This window comes from Pholis gunnellus (genome assembly GCF_910591455.1).
Source record: "Pholis gunnellus genome assembly, chromosome: 16".
Classification (NCBI taxonomy): domain Eukaryota; kingdom Metazoa; phylum Chordata; class Actinopteri; order Perciformes; family Pholidae; genus Pholis; species Pholis gunnellus.
Genome location: NC_136543.1, coordinates 16,690,795 through 16,711,616, shown reverse-complemented (window position 1 = coordinate 16,711,616; position 20,822 = coordinate 16,690,795). Strand labels below are relative to the sequence as shown.

The window sequence follows — 20,822 nt, the reverse complement described above, 5'->3', positions numbered from 1 at the left end:
CGTGAAGCTGAATTTCACAAGGGCCACACAGATCAAGCACAGTTAGAAGAGAAACGGCTGCATTATTCATGTTGCTTTACACTTAATCAAGCACCATAACGGTATCTGTCTATAGGTTAGTTACAAGAACAAAAGGGTCCAGATTGGACCTGAATTAAACCTGGAGACGTGACAGTCGGTGCAAAAGGAATTAAGTCAACCTTTCCTTCAGCCAAATGCAGAGAAATAAGAGATCTCGTCAAAGTGAACACATGAACATTTCATGTGGAATATTGCTGCAATTGGTTGGAATTAGCTCAATGTGGCAGATCAGAGGCAGCAGACGCTTCACCCTCTAGTTTGAGGTCCTAGGTTTACTTTTCACTAACACTTTTAAAAGTGTGCTTATGGAGTATTGGGTCAAGTGAAATGCAAGTGGAGCCGTAAAACATCCATCAGTACATAATCCATTACTAAAGGTTATAGAAGTAAAGATTCATTCTCTTAACTGTATTCACAATGATGCTACGAGCAGTCAAAGGGCAAGTTCTGTTTAATATTCTAACAGCTGAATGAAGCAGACAGCAGACAGGATTTTCACCATAAAAAGGTTTATTTGTTTAAATGTACAGGCGAGCTCTAGCGATAGCGATGCAGCTGCAGGGTGTTGCGCCTCTTCCAGGCTGCACGGCGGGAGCCTCCGATGGTCAGGTGGAACTTGTGGCCCTTGCCCAGGCCGCGGCTCTTCTTTCCTGCAGATGTCAGGCCACGCATCTCTCTGTGCTTGTGCACAGCCTTTGTGATCCATTGGGTGTCTGGGTTGCGTCTGATGGCCTTGTGGAAGGTATCGATCAGAACCACCTCAAAGAACTTGTAGGTGGAGTCCTCACCCACCCAGTAGGAGCTCAGCACTCGCAGGCCTCCGCAGTGACGCCCAGCACGCTCCTGGGAAATAAAAAAATAAGAGACATACTGACTGAACGGTTCCGACACAATCTAACGCACGGCGATATGACACCATTGTAAAGCTGCAAAAGCAACTTTGTGCTTTGGCGGCTCCCAGTGGCTGCAAGAAATGTGATCTTCAACACTCAGAAATCCTGTTAAAAAAAGGCGCCACCGTCAGTGGAGAAAACATCCTCATATTGACCACCCGCCCTGGATCACACTGCATAAAAGGAAATTATACAAACTAATGACGACAACTCCATATGTACCATAAGTAGGAGTTACGTTTAACTTAATGTTCAGTTAACACGCCACAGTGTGGATGCATTTCATCCTACACCAGCAACTTTCATTCGGACAAATATGAAACAACTTTTTTGTCTTAACACGTTTGTGACACTGCTTGTGTGAACTAAGCTGATGTGAGATACTTTCAGTATTCCCGTTACCTCATGTTAAACGTACTGTGAGGTTATTGCTATGCATTAGATGCACTGCAGTGTTAACAACATACATATGAGACGGTGCCCCGTTTTCCTTGCAAGCGTTTTGACTCTTCAAAAAGAAACATCATTTCTAATCAAGTGTCCCAGTAATTCCTTTCAGTGAGCCAGATAGCACAACACCACGACACTGAAGCACCTAAATGTAAGCAATCACTGAGAAACCCTTTAGTACTATTCCTTTGATTATCAACTGTGGTTTCATCATTATTTCATTATGCAAGTTGTGAGTAGATCAGCCAGTGGCCTTAAATTAAAGCTCAGTTTAATTATCAGCAACTTATTACTAAATCTAATAAAGTGAATTTCTCAACTCTTGGTAATCACCACCAACAACATGTGGAGGTAAAGCTTTGGTTACTTAGTTGCACTCGCCACACATTGAAATTATTCAAAATATTCCAATTATATCCAAATATGTATGCTACACTTCCTGCTGTATACAAAACCACACATGGTGTATGGTCTGCACTCAACAGTTCTGACCATCAGAGGAGCAGATACTTCAACATGAGCCAACCAGTGTGCAGGAAAAATCTGTGAGTAAGTGTTTGAAGCAGACTGGTTATACATGTGGACAGTAACATGTTGGGTGGTGCTCAAGTTTCCAGACCACTTAAAAAACCTTTTAACTGCTGTGAACCAGCCACCATTAGTCTATTGTAATCAGCATCAATAGAAATAGACTGATGTCCAAGACAATTCTAGGAAACATATCATGGAAAACAAGAGCCCACCTGTGCAGATTATAAAGTGATGCTACCCTCCGTATTTACAGATCCCCTGATCGTCATCGTTTTAGTATTTGCAACTCTTATCCATTTGAGATCCAGAACACTGAAAAATAAGTTCTTCTGAAGCGCCGTCAAAACCAGCAACAAATGTTTCTTCTGGCCTTAAAGCCACGGTTAATAAAGATAAACGTACCTCAGCGGTTGACTGCAAACTGCGGGCGAACTTGATCTGGTTGACACCATGGTGGACGGGCTTGCCATAGGTAGCACCCTTGGGCACGGGGCGTTTACGGCCTCCACGGCGAACACGGACGCGATACACTACGTAACCTGTTTGAATGAAACAAAGACGTGATTAGCGAGGCGGGCAAAGGTGGTGACAGACCATGTGTGCAGAAAAAAAAACAACTCGGGGCTCAGCACTCACCCTGCTTGGCCTTGTAGCCCAGTCTACGGGCCTTGTCGGGTCTGGTGGGCCGAGGAGCACGGTGGAGGTTGGACAGCTGACGGTACTGCCAGCAGCGGACGCGGAGCAGGAAGCGCATCACGTCTGACTGCTTCTTGCGCCATAACTCCTGCATATACCTATATGCTCCCATGTTGACTTATCTAAACAAACAAAAGAGAACAATATTAAACATCAATTCATAACTTGTTGATGTCCAACATGATGCAAATGAGAAATACAGGATTTATAATAGATAACATGCAACCAGCACTGTATCTATAAGGTGAGCAACATTCCCCAAAATCAAATCGGAGAGGTTTTCAGTTATGAGCCAGCAGAAGAACACTTTGACTAGCTGCTGCCTTGCTCAAATATAAAGTGTGTCTTTTGGACTCAATTTGAAACCTGCGACTCTTAAGTCATAATAGCACATGGTTCAAGACCCCCTGAGACTATGAACATTTATAAAGCTTAAAGCATTTTTAATAATTGCTTCCAAACAAGTAGACTCAGTAACCTCTTAAGGCTTCAATACAAACAAACGTATGGAACGATGAGCCAGATGTTTATCACGCTGAAGCATACAGTAGAGATGTATAAGTTATAGTAGCACAGATGCCCATGCTGGTTAGAAAGCTGGCTAGAAATGAAGCTAACGTTAGCATGCTAACGTAGCTTCTCACTCCCGCTACACCGGATTGTTGTTAGCATTAACGTTAACCCCGTAATGATGGATTGAATATGCAGTTTACAAAAAACGGTTAAACCGCAAATACTTGTGTAACTTAACACAAACGACAAAAACAGCGAGCTAACACCACATTAGCTTTCTACTGCGGCCGGTGGAGTCAATGGCTACAAGATCCGACTGCATCTCGGCACCATTGAAACCGGGTCATAATTAGTGTTTTTAACAATGTTGCTAAAAAATACTCAAGACGTATAATATGGTTATTAACTCGCTACACAATGTCCTAAGACAAGGAAACAGATGAACGTATATTCATGATGATTTCAATGGATTACGTTTAGTAAAAAGCATAGAAATACTCGCTTACATGATGGCGTACCAGCCGGAAAGAGAGAGCCAAAGTACCCAGCATGCCTTATGAAAACGACGGTGACGCATTTCCGCCGATGTGCTCATGGGAAATGTATTCTTCATTTTTATTTTGTTTTATTTTTCCTGCACTTTTGAAATATACTTTTGTGGTAATTTTGAGTACCAAAACACGCGCTCTATTTTCGATATCAATTTAGTTTTCAATTAAAAAGTAATTTGCAACAAAATGCAAAGACACATTTGTTGTATATTGACCCAAACTCTCGGAAATTAGCAATTGTCAACAAAATTAACAATATGCAGTGCATGTAAACATTATGTCAGAAATTATGTATTGTGTAATAAACACAATAGTGTTGTTATCGAACTCCGTCGCGCATGCGCAGTGACGAAAACAAGTCTGCTTTGCAGAGCAGAATGGACGCACTGGTTGTGATGCTACGGTTAAAGACTTGAGAGACAGCAAGTTATCCTCCTGATTCAAGTAAGGAACGTTAGCCCTTTGTACCAATAATTAACAGAGAGTGTGGTTCACAATGGGTTTGTTGCTGGTGTGTGTTTATATAACATTAACATGGCGCAGAATCAGTTGGTCCTGCTAGCCTGTTAGCTAGCTAGGCTAAACAACAGAACGCTGTCATAGCTAACCAACGATAATAGAATCAGAGTTGTTTTGAGCTGCTCTTGTTAGTGTTCATGTTAGTATAGCATATCTAATACATGCCATACGGTACTATGAACAATGTGATGTTTTGAGTTTGTACATTGTAGGCTCGAAATGGGAAAAGGCTGTAAAGTTGTGGTGTGTGGCCAGGCAGCAGTTGGAAAAACTGCCATACTGGAACAGCTGCTGTACGGAAACCACTCTGTAGGTGAGTATTGTACCTGGAAAATAACACAGCTGCACTATTCATACATACAGGTCAAATGTGGATTCATAAGTGTTCAATATGACCGTGATATGGTTGACAACAATTTTCCTTGCACTGGAAACCGATTGAACTTTATCATCCCAGGTTTGCTGACAATCTGTCGTGTTGTCTGTATTTTCCCAGGTTCCGAATCCAGCGAGACCCAGGAGGATGTGTACGTGGCCTCAGTGGAAACCGACCGGGGTGTGAAGGAACAGCTGAGGCTTTATGACACCAAAGGCCTCCACGATGGGCAGGACCTCCCCAAACACTACTACTCGGTGGCGGACGGCTTCGTGCTCGTCTACAGCGTCGACAGCTCGGAGTCTTTCAAGAAGGTGGACGTTCTGAAGAAGGAAATAGACAAGTCCAGAGATAAAAAAGAGGTGTGGCTGGTTCAAAGTATGTTTTAACCACCATTCATAATACGTGCTGTCTTCTCCTCTGTGCAGAGATTGTCTTACTCTGCTCCGTACCCAAAATGTATTGCTGCCTTTTATATTGGCAAACACCCACACCATGGAGAACATTATTTAAAATATCAGGTCATATTAAATCTAAATGATAAGTTAATCACTGTGTCATGTTCTCTGCATACAGTAAAGTGCATCATGTACATTCTTAAATCTTTAGGTTTGGTGTCTCTGTTCTCTAGGTGACGGTCATCGTGCTGGGGAACAAGACGGACCTGCGGGAGCGTCGTCAGGTGGACCAGGAGGCGGCGCAGCAGTGGGCGCGAGGCGAGAAGGTGAAGCTGTGGGAGGTGAGCGTCACCGAACGCAACTCCCTCATCGAGCCCTTCACGCAGCTGACCAGCCGCCTCACGCAGCCTCAGAGCAAGTCGGCCTTCCCTCTGCCCGGACGCAAAAGCAAAGGCACCCCGTCCAATGACATCTGAACCTCTGAAGACCCCCCCTCTCTCTGCTCCCTGCTGCTTTTAGTGGGGCTGCATTCACCTCATGTGGGAATAACGAGCAGGACAACATGCACAGGCCTTTAGTTCAGCAATGACTTTGGTTGCTTCTTTGTAAATTGTACACACATTCTTCCACTTATACACAATTTAAACATCATTTAAGGGGTTATGTTAAACATTTTGGGAAATATGCTTATTTGCCCCCTGAGAATTGAATGAGAAGATTGATGTCAAACTTATGTTTGTCTGTTAAGTACAGAGCTGGGGTCAAAATGTGGTTAGCCTAGCTTAGCATAAAGACTGGAAGCAGGTGGAAACAGCTAGCCTGGTATTCCTACCAACACCTCTGAAGCTCATTAACTAACTTTTTTGTAATCTTGTTTGTTTAATCTAGACACAAACAGAAGTGTAAAAATGTTGATTTTAGGATCAGTTGTGTGATGGAATTACTTCTTGAGAAACAGATTATCCTTCCGCCCAGCGCTTCTGTACAGTAGTGCACTGTACACAAATACCTGTCATTGAGGACAGGTATTTGTGTTCTCTGCAAAGGCATGATGGGACCAAACCTGGCAACCTCCCGTCGATGAGAAATGAAAATGAGTGGTTTTAGAGGGAGTAACGGGGTGTGACTATTTCCTGGCAAAACCACCCGGGAGCAGTGACTGTTTGCAGCTTCAGTGAAGTTGGCAGGCTTTAGTACCATCCTGTCTTTGCAGTTAGTCATTCTGTTTCTTTGTCTTTATGCTAAGCTAGGCTAACCACATTCTGACTCCAGCACTTAACACACTGACATGATCTTGATATCTGATCTTCTCATTTCTCTTATAGAAAGAAAGCAAATTAGCATATTCCCTCAACGAGTTTAAGAGTCCAATGGTACATGTTGTCTTCTGTGCAATGTTAGTCAGTTTCTATAATTTAAGATAAAAAAAATGTAGCAGTTCAGTACCAAAGATTTGACACAAATCATTGTGAATTTACACTTTTAAAATGCAATTGTGGACTAACTCTTTATGTTCACTCTCCTTTTCAACTGAATTGTGTTTAACATTCCAACTTAAAGGATGCATTTAGATTATCTTGAGTAAATATATTACATTGAAAGAGTCCTTGGTGGCTGTAATCATCCCTCTCTGTCTGACGGTATGTTCAGACGGGAGTCATAACTCTCGTTTCATGTCCCATCTGATGCGAGTGCAGCCTGAGTCCTGGTCTTCAGCTCGCCTTCGTCCAGTCCATCTCATATATCCAGTATGGCCTGGCAGCAATAATATCCATGGTGCTGCCTTTACCCGTGATGTGAAAGTTAATGTCCGTCTGCCGTCTGTTGCACTCCTGTGTCGTCGAGCCTGTATAATCCAATAGGGCTCCTAGTGGGAGTCTTAACTGTAGAAATGTCTCGTTGAGAGGAAATATTTATTTTATAACTAATTTATTTTTGTCACTTTAATGAGCCACATTCCTTGACTTCTGAAAAACGGTTAAACAATGTGAAGGATGTCCTGCGCTGTGTCCTGTGTCCTTAATGTCTCAAAGTAATAACATTGAATGTGCTGCTAGTAGAACAGAGTTCATGGGACTGTAATCATGCAAACCCAAAAATATTCTCTGCTCTGTAACTCGTCTTAAGATGCACTGAATAAAAACGTAGCCTCTTCATATTTCATCTTCTGAAATCTTTCTTTTGGTGGCATTTTTTCCTGAAGATCACAAAAATGTCTTTTTTTTTTTTACAAATGAACAACAGAGTCAGACGCTTCAGTTGGTCATGTTTAATTCTTAAAGGGAGAAACAGAACAGCTTTTTATCAGTACAGAACACAAATCACAACCAATATCCATCCATATCTAAACATGTCTACGTGTGGAAAACATTTTCAAAGAGCAGAAGTTTGGAGGGGCAAGCAAACACCAACTGCAACCTAATACATGTGAGAATTTACACTGACCGGGACTCATGCTGTGACACACTTCATCGAGCAGTTTAGGATTAACGTTCTTCAAAGCACAAGCTACAAATTCAAAAAGAGAAAAACACTCGATGCATAATTGCCAGATTTGATTATAGTTGGGCCGGAGATAACTTAAAAAAAAAGAAATACAACAAACAACAAAATGTCAGGAGTTAAGACTTCAATTCCGAGATAAAAATCCACCCTCCCCTCCGTCTCCCCCGCCTCCCTCCTCCTGCTGGGAGCCACACCCCCCCCAAAAGTCAAGTCGAGTCGACCCGACGACCCCCCCCACAACCCCCAACCCCCCCACCCACACCCCCCCACAAGGCCGAGTGGTCCAGCCAGCAGCTCCTCTGCTGACTATGTGGCGTAGCGTTTGGTCCACTGTTTGGCTATCCTGTCGTGTTCAGGTCTGTTTGTTGTGTACTGTGTGGCGATGCTTCCAACCAGAGGGTCAGCTGTGAACGGATAAACAAAATATAACATAATATCTATATTCTATCCACAATAACAGCCGTTTATGCAGGAGAAATAGCTAAAGACTAGGGCTGCCCACCTCCTGGTCAATTAGTCGACTAATCGGCCATTTTGGTCTAAGTCGACGAGAATGTATTTAGTCGTTCTTTCTATGCTGAATGACTTATTTCTAAGAAACTTATGAGAACATCTCTGGTAAACACAATATTTAAAGTGCTGCTTTTGTGTGATTCTTTGTGTAGAAACAGTTTTACAGATCTGACGATTAAATCAAGTAATTAGTCGACAAAATCTTATGAGTGTTGGTCAACTTTAGTCGAGGAAAGCCCGAGTAAAAACATTTTAATTCAAATTCAAATGACCAAACACACTGGTTCTGCAATCAGTGGTTCTTTATTATACTAAAATATGAAATCTAGTTTAAATTTCATGTCATGTGTATACGTCCACATTCTTAAATAATAGGATAGGAGCATTGTTTTATTGGGATGGGCAGATTAGGAAGCGATCATGTATAGTTTATGTAGTGTGTGTGTGTGTGTTGCAGCTCTCACCCGGGTTGCAGTCAGTGAGCAGGGAGCAGATGGACAGGAGGACCTTGGAGATGGTGAGGGCGGGACTCCAGTTGTCCTTCAGGATGTCCAGACAGATCACCCCCTGACTGTTGATGTTGCAGTGGTAGATCCTCGTACGGAACGTCACCTGGACACGGACCAAGGAGGAAACATGAGTCTGTATTCCGCAGCTTTGTACACTTTCTCCTTTTCCTTAATATGCTAGAATCAAATGACTCGAGTCAGGAGAACCCTGTTATGAAGTGTCACTCCAGACCTCATCTGAATAGTCAAATTTAACTCCAAACCCACTGAGCAGACGTTGTGACAGATCCTCCTTAAAAGAGGGGAAATGATCCGATACAATAGAGAGGCCTGAGGAATTCAGATTAGAAACATGAGACGATGATTTCATTCAGCGGCATATCAAAGCACAAAGGTGCCCTCTAGTGGGAAACATGAGAATGACACCTCTTTCTACACGGAGCCAACTGTGCCATGGGGTTTACAGAAAGAAAAAAAAAAAGCCAACAACCATTGGCAGTTCACCTTGGGTGGTTTGAAGGGGTAGTCTGGTGTGAAGGCGATGTCCAGGAAGAACACCCCCCCCTCGTACGCGGAGCCCGGAGGGCCCAGGATGGTCGACCTCCACTCATAGATGTTGTCTCCTTTGGGGCCGGCACTGTCAGCACGCACGCACGCACACACACACACACACACACACACACACATACACACATTTATTCTTGATGGAACAGTACGCTGGTGATGTGATTGTGGGGCTGTGAGTCTCTCTTCTCACTGAGGTCTCTGTCACAGCTGTTTTTAAGTCTCAAGTTTTAGAGAAAAGACTGAACCATCAATGCGTTAGTCTGAAAGTAAGAGCGCAATGGCCAAAATCAAACCACTGTACCGTACAAGACATTTAACACACAAGTGATGAATCAAAGCATCTGTATGTCAAATGATATTATGTATGTTTATGAGAACTATAAAGCTCAGTAGGTGATCATTCTCTGTTTTTAAATTGACATTTATTTGTAATTCTGGAAATGCTACGAGTACAGTGAATTTTAAATTATGTTATTTTGAAAAGGACTAAAGAGTCTAAATGTAAATTGTTCCAAGACCCCCGAGAATTTCACCCACTGCCTCCACTTTAGGATCACGGTTTCACCGTCCAGCCTTCACCTGAGGAGTATACGTTTAACCTTTCACTGTTTATCTTCCATGTGCTGACGATTATTCCACTGTTGCACTCAACATCTGCAAAACGACTAAATAATTACCATCTTTCCAACGTTCTGCAGTTGGGACTCTATTCCAATCTATGATATCTTATTGGTAATTCATTAAAACAATAAAGTGCAATCGCCCGTGTGAGTCATTATGCCAACACAGTGGGAAGTGATAAAAAAGAAAAAAAGAGGAGAAGATCAACACGCCTTCAGTTCTCTGCGGAGACGAAGCTGAAGAGAGGAAAGGCTGACGACTACGGCCGCTTCACCAGAGCCTTGATTCAACAGTTAAGTCAACAGCAGCGGCTGTGAGCGTTTTAATGGCGGAGATACTTTCACATAATTGACTGCTTGATGAAGCGCTACGAACCCCACTTTCATTTTGAAATGATAAGCCGGCCTCTTAAAAGCTTGTTTGTTGGATGCAAACGAAAGACTCATTTCTGTGGAAAATGGTACACAGCGTACAGCAACGGGACATAGAAATAAGAGCAACGTTTGGAACAAACAAAACACAAAACACAGCAATTTCCCAGAATAATTCGGTGACTGTGCACAGAGCTTGTGTAATGATCAGCAGCCTCGCTGTGCGTCAGAAGAGCTAAATGTCAGGCAACAATCTCACTTTCTGAAACAGTCACTCCACGACTGAGAGGGAGAGCCGAGACAAATCCACAAAAAAGGAGGAAAACGTACAGACACACACACACAGTCGGTAATCTGAACCTTCATAAACAAGTCCGGGCTTCGGGCCACTGACTCGCCGTTTTTAATGGTCTTTAAAACTGCTCTTATAGCTTTGCAGCGCTGGTAAACGTCAAAAACCCTCGTTACTGTCATATGAAGTTCAGCAGTAAACAAGAGATCAGAGCAGTTCAGATTAATAAAGCTAGCTCTGTCGCCTTCATGGCGTCTTGTTAGAGATGTAATCAAGGCCACATTTCTCACTCTACCGTCTCCAGCTGATAAAAGGACAAACTACATCTATAAATCAATCACAGCAAATATCGAAATAAAACCCATTCTGTTGAAGTGTGTTTATATGCTAATTACCACTATAGATGACAATAAAAAAAAAGAAAAGCACAACATGTCAAATATGACTTCGGGACAGCCAAAATTATTTCTGTTTTTTTTCATTTGACAGCAGCTACAGGAAGGCCCAGCAGAGAAGCTAAACGATTGCTTAATAAAAGCCAGTTTAGACGTACATTTGTACATCAAGTGTTTTTTTTTGTTGGTGAACCAGAATAGCAAACTACACAACTCACAATATCATTTGGCTTTCCTAGCTCTATATTTAGTCAATATAAATTCATAAAAGACCATTTTATTCATTTTCCCCCGCATTAAACACTTTGTTAGATTGCCTCTCATACTGTGATCACACACCTTTCATATGATACTGCTTTAGTCCAGCATGCTGTTATAAACTACACTATATAGCTCCACTGCTCCATGCAAACACTGTGCAGAGTGATACTTATCGGCTAATAAAACAATAAAAAAGGGAGAAATTCAAAACATATTATCTTAAAAGGTGCACTTGGAGAACACCTTAAGTGAAATACCAGTTTTGTGCCAACAGACTACTTTATTTGTTGTCACAGGAAGTGAACTCAGCGGTTGAAGAGGGACTGTGTGCACCGCTCAGCTTCATGTTGACCCCCAGTTTATGAACCACTGAAATATATGAAGATAATTCATGGAGAATAGAAATGTATTTATAAGTCACATAATGCAAAAACACTAAAAAGGGTCAGTCTTACTACACTGGACGTACTGTGTGTGTGTGTGTGTGTGTGTGTGTGTGTGTGTGTGTGTGTGTGTGTGTGTGTGTGTGTGTGTGTGTGTGCATGAAGCCAATGGTCTACCAGGGACATCACCATTAACCAATGGGACAGTCTACTATTTCTATTAGTGTCCAAACAACATCAGAATATTCAAATTCAGTGAAAAAAACAAAAAACACCGAGGGGATATCCAGATGTGCAGCACCAGCTCGGTATAAAAACATACCCCGTGTACCACACGTTTCATTTAAAAGGTGTGACCAGCGTTCCTGTAGGGGAGCCCTGCTATGGGACGGGACCGCTAATATACCGGTCGCACCACAAGACCTCCAAGTCCAGACCCGCTGCTGCGCCAAGAACAGATATTGTATCATTTCCCTCTGAATCAACCCGACTGAGGTTTCTTTTTTTCGCCTGACAACAACAAGAGGCCTCTCACACTCACAGGCGAGCCACAGAGAGCGGCCGGGCTTCCTCCGTCGCACACAAAAGGCGTCCCAGTGCTTTGTGTGCGGCGGTAATATGCCAGGCTATCACTGTTGTCATTCACTTCAATATCGAGGGGGGGGGGGGGGGCTTCTTCTGCCACCTCTGTGTACACACGCACTGCAAGAAGAGTGCTGACATTTCAGCTGATTCATTCTTTTCTAAGACTTTAACCTTTCAAACAGGCACACAGCGAGTTCCCCCCCCAAAAAAACAGACTCCTGCAGCAGAAGAACAGAAGATGAATATGTTCAGTAAGCCGACAGAAAGAAAGAACAAATACAGCGCTAGTATTAGAATAAATGTAGATTTTTTTCTCACAAGCAATATCAACGTTTCTTGTGCACCAAGCTAATTTATGTTTTTAATGTTGTATTTTGGCGGCCATGTTAGCCGGTTAGAGCAGCTATACGCGTGAGCGGCGTGGCTCGGCTGCATCTTTTAGATCTTTTTGACAGTGTAGATATCGTACCAGCAATATTATCACAGTTGTGAATCTGTAGAACATGTCTCACATGTATGAAAAAAAGTGAATATCTATCTTGAACTCACAAACACTCCCCGTGTCCGTTTCAAAATAAAAGCCCTCCGGAGCTTTTCTGTGGACAGAATCCGGTCGTTGTTAAGGATATTTGCAGGACAGTGTTACAAAATGAATAGAGAACTGTCTTCTATTTGTGAGAGTAATAGCTGAAAATAAAGGAAGATTTGATTGCACTAATCAAATTAAAGTACTGGCATCCTAATTTACACCCAGCAAAGAACACCTGTGTCGGGGTTGTTACCGCTGCAGAAAAACAAACATGTTATTTTATATTTCTTTGTGGTTATTACAGTTTTGATCAAATAAGTACATAAGCCAAAACAAACAGAGGGGATATACTATATATTGCTTTCTTAACTAAATTGATTTGACTTTCAGTGTAAAAGCCTCTGAAATCCTCGTGAAGCTATTCTCTCAGTATTCCTCCTTCTGTGCTGAGCTCTTGTTATTGCTCCCTTCGCTTAAATTAATCTCTTTGTATTGTTTAACGAGGCCTTTTTACTCCCAAACCAAAGCGACGCGAGTCTCATCTCTTCAGCGCAGCCCTTAATATACACACTGGGCTTCGTTTTCAATCACCGCTATCTGCTCATATTGTGTTGTGATGACAGAGAGAAACACTGTAATAAGCTGCCCGACTGAGACAATATAATGACTCCACTTCACAAAGAGTGCCGAGGAGACTCCACGCGACGGCACCCAACACCCACCCGACACCCACCCTCTCCCACCCCGCCAATTTAATACAATGGCAATCAGCCTGCAAATGTTCTTTCAGAGCTTTATGAGGACAGTGCAGGATGAATGTCATACGCCAGCGTTTGTATTCCTCCAAACAAAAAGAGTCAGATTCCAGTCTGATGCATTCTGTCTTAAAAAAAAAGATTAAATTCAACGGATGACATCCATATCATGACATTAGTAAGAAACTCCTTCCAATAGGAATAAATACAGGGGCACAGAATGCCACTTATCAAATATTATATTCACAACAATTACACGTGTTCCACTGTTACACATTACAGCAGGCACATCTTCACACACGCAAAACAAAAACTTCACTTACAAATGAATGTTTAAAGCTGGAAGCGCAGCAGGAAGTATCAGTACGTAACAATAAAAAGCAACAACAATGTATTGGGAATGACTACTGCTGGATAACTAGTGCTGACACAGTACATTCGTTTTTGTACAGATAATGCAACTTTCTTCGATATCTTCAAGGTTTTTTTGTGTGTGCAAACACCTGGTGAAGTTATATTAGCGTAAGTTCAAAAGAAAGACTCGATATCGACATGTAAGCAATAAAAATAATCACAAAAAAAGTTAGATTAAAATGATATACACCACTTCTCCCGACATGGCAAACCATCTAGCAGAATACTTTGTTACTAAAGTCAATATGTTAAGAGGAAAGGTTATGAAAACCATTGCTCAGTCTAATGATGATTCTATTGTGAAGGGTAGGCCCTGCTAAAGAGGATGTGGTTCATTTGCTGGAAGCACTGGCTGTGACTTTGTAGGCAACAAACTACTTTAATTAGCTGTTTAGCAAATAGCAGCTCCTTTAAAAAAACTCCCAAGAGTTAGAAGCATGCCAAACTTTGTCACATTCCTAAAGATAATAAGCGACCCTTTAAAGTATTCTCCAGGCAATTGGTAAGCTGGTGGAAACAATACTGAGTAAGCAAATCCAGCATTACATGGAGAATAAAGATTTACTCATCAACATAGAATGAGACGTTCTACTGCTACGGCCAGTGTCTAGGACAGGCGGACACGGGTAATATAGTTCAGGCTTCATTCATTGACTTAGAGAGAAACTTCATGCATTACGGTTTCCAAGAAGTGGCACCAAACTGGGAATGCAGTCAGCGTTCATTAATGGGGGATTTTCCTTTTCACATAAAAGTGTGGTGTACCACAAGGCAGCTGCCTCGGTCCACTTCTAAACTGAATTTATAAAAAATGACTTCCATAAATAAGTCCAGCACTACAGTATGATGACACAAACAGACCAACCGAATATGAATCACTGGGTCTGTAGCAACAAAAAGGATGCTGCTTGGCTCTAGGAAGAAGGGGCTTGAACAGATTCAAACTTAAATGTGTTTATCATGGACCCCCCCTAACGTCATATGAGGTGTGCATATGGCACCTCAGTCACTGACTTACATAGTACTCTAGGGTGGTTAGACTGTGAATGACACAAACCTCTTGAGTTTATGTTTTAATGTACGTCATACGAAGAAACCAAGAGCCATCTATGGACGACTCCATTTGGTGAAAGATAAACATTCTCTCAATACAAGAACAATCAGAGACACAAATGATGTCTTGCCAACGCCATAATTAGAGCTCTGTCATCTGATACTCAGGCGTACTACCTGTAGCTGTCGGACCTGAAATGAAACATCCACTTCCTCTTGCTGCCCAACTACGGCCCGGCACGCAGAGGGGAAACTCCCCGAAACAGCGACTTTGTGAAGTAACAACGGTTTGTACGGGCCAGACACTTCCTCTCCGGGGAGGAAGCTTTTTATAGATATGAAGAAGCTGCTGGGGAAAAAAACCTCAGTAATCTCAAACATGCAAGCCCACTGCACACTGCGGAGGTGTGTGTGTGTATGAAGAAAACCGCTGCCAACATCAGCGGCTGTACCGGGAGGGGATCACGCGCAGGCCTGTCAGACTCTCGGAAAGCTCACAAAATAAGTGATTTTCACATGGTTCCAGCTAAAAAAAACAAAAACATATCAATAAACAGTCTTTAAACGTCTTTACTGTCCACCCCTACTTAGCACTAATGACTACTACAGTAGACAGCTTATAACTTTCCTTAGCTGTCATGAGCCCCGAACCGGAATGTCAGGAATCCACCTCGACACCCGAGGGCAAGATCTGAAGAGAAATGGCGAAGTGCAGCGTAAGAGGACACAAGGCGGAGTGAAAGATAGAGAGAATTAAGTGTCAGGAAGAGAGCAATAAATAGAGGAGCTGGTCGACGGGGAAAAAAGGGATAAAACATGGTGAATGAAAGCAACACAGGGCGGGAGGGAGGGAGGGAGGCCTGTGATGTCTGCAGTTCACACTTCAGCGGCAACGAGGCAGCAAAAAAAAAAAAAGAAGAAGAGGTCCTGCACGGCATTCCCCGTGTGGAGTATAATTAGATTTTGATGAATGACAGATGAAAGCCTCGGCCTCATAGCGCTTATAAAACAAAGTTTGCTACGAGCGGGGCGCTGGAGATAATGGACACTAGTCAGGATAAGTCTTTTCTTCATCCGTCAGTGTCCATTTTTGAAGAGCGAGGAGGCCCGAAACAACCCTCCCGGAGAAATGAGACGTCAACCGACTGACTCATCGATGTGTAATCCATTAAACGGCATCTGCGAGGCGTAGCTGTCCGGCTCCATTCACACCCTAATGTGTAGATTCTCTGCTCAATGAAGCAGAAAGAAGCAAAAATCCACAACAAATAAAAATCCCCTTTTCTGCACGTTGTGCTGAATAGAGGGGTTTTCTACCAAGTGGAACAGAAACAAAATGAAGAAATGAGGCTTTTCTTTCTCCAAGCTGCGGGTGAGATGGAGAGATAAACCACTCATCACGCATGTTTGAGGTCATTTATCTCAACTCTGAAGCTTTTCCTTCTTTGGATGATTTTTGGATGACGTTTCTCTTATTAGTCAACAAATGGGATGAAAAGGCCAAAAACCAACATGTTAATACTTCACGGCCCAGTCTGCTGTACTCGGCCTCAAGCCCATCGGCTCATACAAATATGCAGTTTCCTGAAATAGCTGGGCATAAGTTACTTAAAAAGACGGAATTAGCGCATTTGTTGGGAACTACTTTCAGCTGCGGCTTCAACCAAAATAAGTTCGAGACTTGTCCAGGACAATAACAAAGATGGACAGCGTTGGATATATAATTATTAATGTGTGGCTAAGCATCCGTTATATAAGAAAAACAAATATTAACATCGTTTAACACCCATTGGCAAACAGTACCTGGTACCTCGTACTATTTTGGTCGAGAGTTCCAAGCGAGCTGAGCCAATAAATACATAAAAGGTGCAGTTAAAACACTGATTGGTCACAAGCGTGACACGGGACACCTTGCACACACCGCCATTTTTAAATAGCAACCGCAATTCCTTTTTATATTCGCTCGACCAAATGTTTTTTTTATTGGCTGCCCGCAAAACCCGCGCCATTGTAGGCGGAGAAAAGGAGCAGGTACCAAAAGAGAGTTGAGTCGTACCGTGATATGGAAATGATAATTTACTTCACGCCCGTCGAAACAAGTCGTTTTGACCTTCAGCTGACTTGAAACTTGCCGTGCCCAGAAACAGCTCCAGTGTCTGGTATTCCCATCACTTATGTCCATAAATTAAATGAAGGGACAACTGGTGAAGATATCATTTAATTTCATCGTAAAATACGGTTAAAACGGTTCTGTTATTTGAATCTGTGCCACTTGTGGCGGACTCTGTTTGATCTAATCTACAGTCAAACAACGTCTTTGTCTGTGGTGCAGCAGCTTTTAATCTGAGTGAGAATATAAAGTCAAACTGTTTGTAGAAAAAAAGAGCACTGCAAAGGTGAATAGTTGTTCCGTTTCTTTGTTGTACCGGGCTCAATATTCTCCGTCTCCCTTGAAGTAAACACAACATCTCTTGTCAACAATCCTGCATTCATCAAATCTCTTTTCTCAACGAGCGATCAGAGCTTCCAGCCGGCCTCAGCGTTAATCCACGGGGGGGCTCGGGGGGGGGCACATTCCCCTCTGAGAGGAGATTCAGGACTCACACACACACACACACACACACACACACACACACACACACACACACACACACACTCACTGAGGAGCGTTGAACCAAACCCAGAGCTCCTCTGTGGCCGCGGCTTCGTCGGCTAAATGCTCGTTTTGGATCTCGGCTGCTCAACCTGTGGTTATGAGCTCTCCGTTACGCAATCAGTCAACCAACGACAGACCTGTCGTCACCTCGAGATAATAAGATAATAATAAGATCAATGACAACACATTTATAGCATAGATTGACCTCAGCTGATCGCAGCAGAAAGACACGACACACCGTCTGTCTTCTTCAAATATCAAAAGTTATCCTGGGCGGTCTGTCTTCTTAGACAAAACTTAAACAAATACAAACTCCAGCGTACCGACACATTGACCAGAGAACAGCCAGGAGTTTGTTGTTGTTTTGGCCAACTCACAAAATCAACCCCCCAATTTAGCTACTGCTCAGTAAATGTACAGTCAGCAAAAAGCAATAATCACCGACTGAACATTTCACCTCCAACAGGTTGTTAAGATGAGCGGTTATTGTTTGAAATACCGAAACAAGACTTTCTAGGATACCCTCGTTTAAGAAGCATGAACACGGTTTCTCTACAAAACTCCTTTTTATTGAAGAAAAGAAGCCAAATATCTGAAATATGAAATGTTACTAAGTAAGTATCCGTACCAGAGCTTTGCATTAATAGATTAAATTCTGCCACATTTTGATTGAAATCAGGAAGTAAAGCAAACATTACATGCCAGCTTTCAATAGTTATTTCAGACAGTAACATAGTATTCAGGTGTAAACCTCTAGCCATCATAATAGTAATAGTAATATTCCAGTGAAATGTGAAAAGAGCAATGAACCACAAAGAGACTTAAGTTTCTATAGAAAGGTAACAAGTGGTGAACCTCTTACTCATCCTGACCCGTTTGATCTTTTGATCGAAGATGAGTGTTATGCTTCACGTGAAATTAACATTAAATGACATCATGAGTAACATTAAATGATGTCTACATGTTATTCCTTCATATAGCGTATAGATTTAAAAAGTTAAAGTAAAAAAAAAAGTCATTTTCTCTGCATGCAAGGTGGCAAAGTGAAAATGACTTTCCAACCCGACACCAACATGAAGAACTACTTGCATTCATTTCTCATCATAACAGACTTAATGTCCTTTTAAAAAAAGACCTGCACTGAGAGAGAGAGACACACACACACACATTCATTCTCCATTAACTTCATTCACTCACCTGCAGTTTGGTGGTGGGTCCAATGTAATGTCAGCCAGTTCCTTCTGAATTCTGCAAAAAAAAAAAGCATCAAATACACGCATCAAAAGATAAACTCTGAGCAAATACTTTAAATCTAAAACCAACACGCCTGGATGGAGACAGAGGAGGCCCGACGGACACCAGTGAAGGCTGCTTTACAGCACATTCTTGAGTTAAATGACCTCATTCTGAGGCACACATCTCCATTACCTTTTAGCACTGGTCGAGAGGAGTTTGGAGGTCTTGTTCATGCTGGCTTTGCTTTCTCGCTTCTTCGGGGTGATCACTTCCGGCTGCTGCTGCTGCTGCTGCGTCTGCTGCTGATGCTGATGAGTTGACGATGAAGAGGAGGAAGAGCTGCTGCTGGCACGGGAATCTTCATCCGACATACCGAGCCTGGGGAAAAGAACCAGAAACACTCAGCATTTAGAGAGGTACGCAAGCCAAACCACCTCTGTCCTCGAACATATTTACTCCACATCCAACCCCACGCTTCTTCACAAATCTGACATGCAAACTGCAGAGACTTGCTTCGGGGTGAATAACTAGAGCAACGCTTGAGATGTTAACTCTGTCTTCAGGTTGCACTCCTGAATTCGGCATGCATCCAATACACTAAATGTTTCAATAAAATGTCAAGTTCCTCCCACTGTCTGTGTCTACTGCAGTGGGTTGTGTGGATTAAATTAGGTTCTGATGTTATTGAAACGCACAGGTGTCAGGTGGTACACCTGCATTCCGAATTTAACAAGAGGACCCCCCACTACTCCTCTCCGACCCTCGTCATATTGTATCAACAGCCGCCAGTAAGCGCGTGAACTCTGGCATTTAAGGTTTTTTTAAACGCAATCTTGCAGCCCAGACCTAAACGGTACATTTAGTGGCGACTATAAGACTGCAGGTACGAATCCCACGGTGCCGCCACTGACTCCATTAACGCTTCCGTGGGTTTTAACAACCAGGCCCCGGACTGGACATGGACCCGTGTGAACTGGATCCATCAGTTTAAATCGCCACTGTACCGGATGTTATTGATCAACTTATCGGCGGAGCTGTTGTCTTCTCTCACAACGCGGAATTGTAGACCTCCGCGAATGTTTGCAGTCAGGCGTTATATTTATATATAAATATATATTGTAGCCTTTTCGGGGTGCGACAAAGGAAAATCATTTGGTGAAAGAGTTCGGCTAAAGGCCTTCTGCTGTCTGGACAAACCGCACGGAGCGATACACGACCACGAGACCTCTCTGCCCTCGAAGAGGTCGGGATGGAAAAGCAGAAATGCATAGACGGGGGCGCGATGTCGCAGTCGGCATGCAACCCCCCCCCCAAAAAATACACTTCACACCTTCAACAATGTCCAGGCGAATGAAACTTTCACCGAGAGAAAGTCGGCGCGTTTCCGACGCGTTAAACCCCCAAATGACGCCGTTCCAAACAGAATACACCACGCTCGCTCACTTAAAGGTTCTTTCTCCCTTTAAAGCTATATCCGTCGACATGCAGCTGATCTCAGAGCAGCCAGTCACAGGATGGAACGACTCCTAAATTCTCCTTCGACGGTATAACACGGACACGTTTGTAGTCCCACCAACGTCCTCTGAAAAAGACACGCGTTACCATTAACTGCCACGATATTGTGCGCTGTAATACAAATAATACGGATTTGGTACCTTTCTTTGTGTGTGTGCACAGCCTGTATGTGTGTATGTGTGTGTGCGTGTGTGTGCCTCCGCCAGCCTGGACGCACCAGTGTCAAACCACCTGCAGTGGAGAGAAGTTAAACTTCCGGTCATTGCTTTAGAAACAAAAAATAAAAGCACAGAGAAACGGAGGCGACAATAATACAGTTTAAAGATAAGATCATCTTTATTGATGAAGCAGAAAAGTAAATACACGAAAAGCATATAACCGTAAACAAACTGAGCATTTATAATAAACAATATTAATAATAAACACTAACAAAACGTGTCAAATACTTTTTAGACATTCCACAATCAATCTGTAGGTTCAGCGTTGATTTTTCAATTAAAGGTAATCACTATCCAATTATTTTTCATCCTTTACTCATGTGGTCGATATCTGTATTAAATATTTGTATTATCATTATCTAAACTGTGTGTTAAAATATGGCTTGAAAATGTATAATTAAAAATATTAACAAATAAAATCATAAATGTAAAGTGT

The 20,822-nt window shown here is 42.5% G+C and overlaps 3 protein-coding genes across 6 annotated transcripts; 1 reads left to right on the top strand and 2 right to left on the bottom strand.

Annotated features, from left to right (window-relative positions):
• Positions 1-573: 573 nt before the first annotated feature.
• On the bottom strand, positions 574-3,724 carry rpl15 (ribosomal protein L15). The gene is made up of 4 exons (XM_079175613.1): positions 3,671-3,724; positions 2,592-2,773; positions 2,358-2,494; positions 574-924 (listed from the first exon to the last, which is right to left on the bottom strand). Exons 2-4 carry the CDS (start codon positions 2,761-2,763, stop codon positions 619-621), a joined length of 615 nt encoding a protein of 204 aa, XP_079031739.1. The 5' UTR covers positions 2,764-2,773; positions 3,671-3,724; the 3' UTR covers positions 574-618.
• A 340-nt stretch (positions 3,725-4,064) lies between these two features.
• nkiras1 (NFKB inhibitor interacting Ras-like 1) lies at positions 4,065-7,155 on the top strand. Of its 2 annotated transcripts, none has more exons than XM_079176274.1 (4): positions 4,065-4,159; positions 4,447-4,547; positions 4,731-4,972; positions 5,242-7,155. In XM_079176274.1, exons 2-4 carry the CDS (start codon positions 4,454-4,456, stop codon positions 5,482-5,484), a joined length of 579 nt encoding a protein of 192 aa, XP_079032400.1. In that variant the 5' UTR covers positions 4,065-4,159; positions 4,447-4,453; the 3' UTR covers positions 5,485-7,155. The 2 variants fall into 2 exon arrangements, with proteins under 2 accessions (XP_079032400.1, XP_079032401.1); XM_079176275.1 differs by having other exon boundaries at positions 4,086-4,159; positions 4,433-4,547.
• A 622-nt stretch (positions 7,156-7,777) lies between these two features.
• Positions 7,778-20,391, bottom strand: LOC306707916 (ubiquitin-conjugating enzyme E2 E1-like). Of its 3 annotated transcripts, none has more exons than XM_079175569.1 (6): positions 20,309-20,391; positions 18,846-19,031; positions 18,615-18,665; positions 9,040-9,172; positions 8,491-8,638; positions 7,778-7,917 (listed from the first exon to the last, which is right to left on the bottom strand). In XM_079175569.1, the coding sequence occupies exons 2-6, from the start codon at positions 19,022-19,024 to the stop codon at positions 7,820-7,822; spliced, it is 609 nt and encodes a 202-aa protein (XP_079031695.1). In that variant the 5' UTR covers positions 19,025-19,031; positions 20,309-20,391; the 3' UTR covers positions 7,778-7,819. The 3 variants fall into 3 exon arrangements, with proteins under 3 accessions (XP_079031695.1, XP_079031694.1, XP_079031696.1); XM_079175568.1 differs by lacking the exon at positions 20,309-20,391 and adding an exon at positions 20,097-20,278; XM_079175570.1 differs by lacking the exon at positions 20,309-20,391 and adding an exon at positions 19,984-20,123.
• Positions 20,392-20,822: the final 431 nt, after the last annotated feature.

Excerpts from the sequence above, each read along its gene's own strand:
- LOC306707916 (XM_079175568.1), bottom strand. The coding sequence starts at position 20,137 with ATGTCGACGGATATAGCTTTAAAGGGAGAAAGAACCTTTAA. Across the intron at positions 19,032-20,096 it reads AAGGGAGAAAGAACCTTTAA|GCTCGGTATGTCGGATGAAG; the intron begins GTGAGCGAGCGT and ends TCTTTTCCCCAG. Across the intron at positions 18,666-18,845 it reads CTCTCGACCAGTGCTAAAAG|AATTCAGAAGGAACTGGCTG; the intron begins GTAATGGAGATG and ends TTTTTTTTGCAG.
- rpl15 (XM_079175613.1), bottom strand. The coding sequence starts at position 2,763 with ATGGGAGCATATAGGTATATGCAGGAGTTATGGCGCAAGAAGCAGTCA. Across the intron at positions 2,495-2,591 it reads GGGCTACAAGGCCAAGCAGG|GTTACGTAGTGTATCGCGTC; the intron begins GTGAGTGCTGAG and ends TCATTCAAACAG. Across the intron at positions 925-2,357 it reads GTTTGCAGTCAACCGCTGAG|GAGCGTGCTGGGCGTCACTG; the intron begins GTACGTTTATCT and ends TTTATTTCCCAG.
- nkiras1 (XM_079176274.1), top strand. The coding sequence starts at position 4,454 with ATGGGAAAAGGCTGTAAAGTTGTGGTGTGTGGCCAGGCAGCAGTTGGA. Across the intron at positions 4,548-4,730 it reads GTACGGAAACCACTCTGTAG|GTTCCGAATCCAGCGAGACC; the intron begins GTGAGTATTGTA and ends GTATTTTCCCAG. Across the intron at positions 4,973-5,241 it reads AGTCCAGAGATAAAAAAGAG|GTGACGGTCATCGTGCTGGG; the intron begins GTGTGGCTGGTT and ends TCTGTTCTCTAG.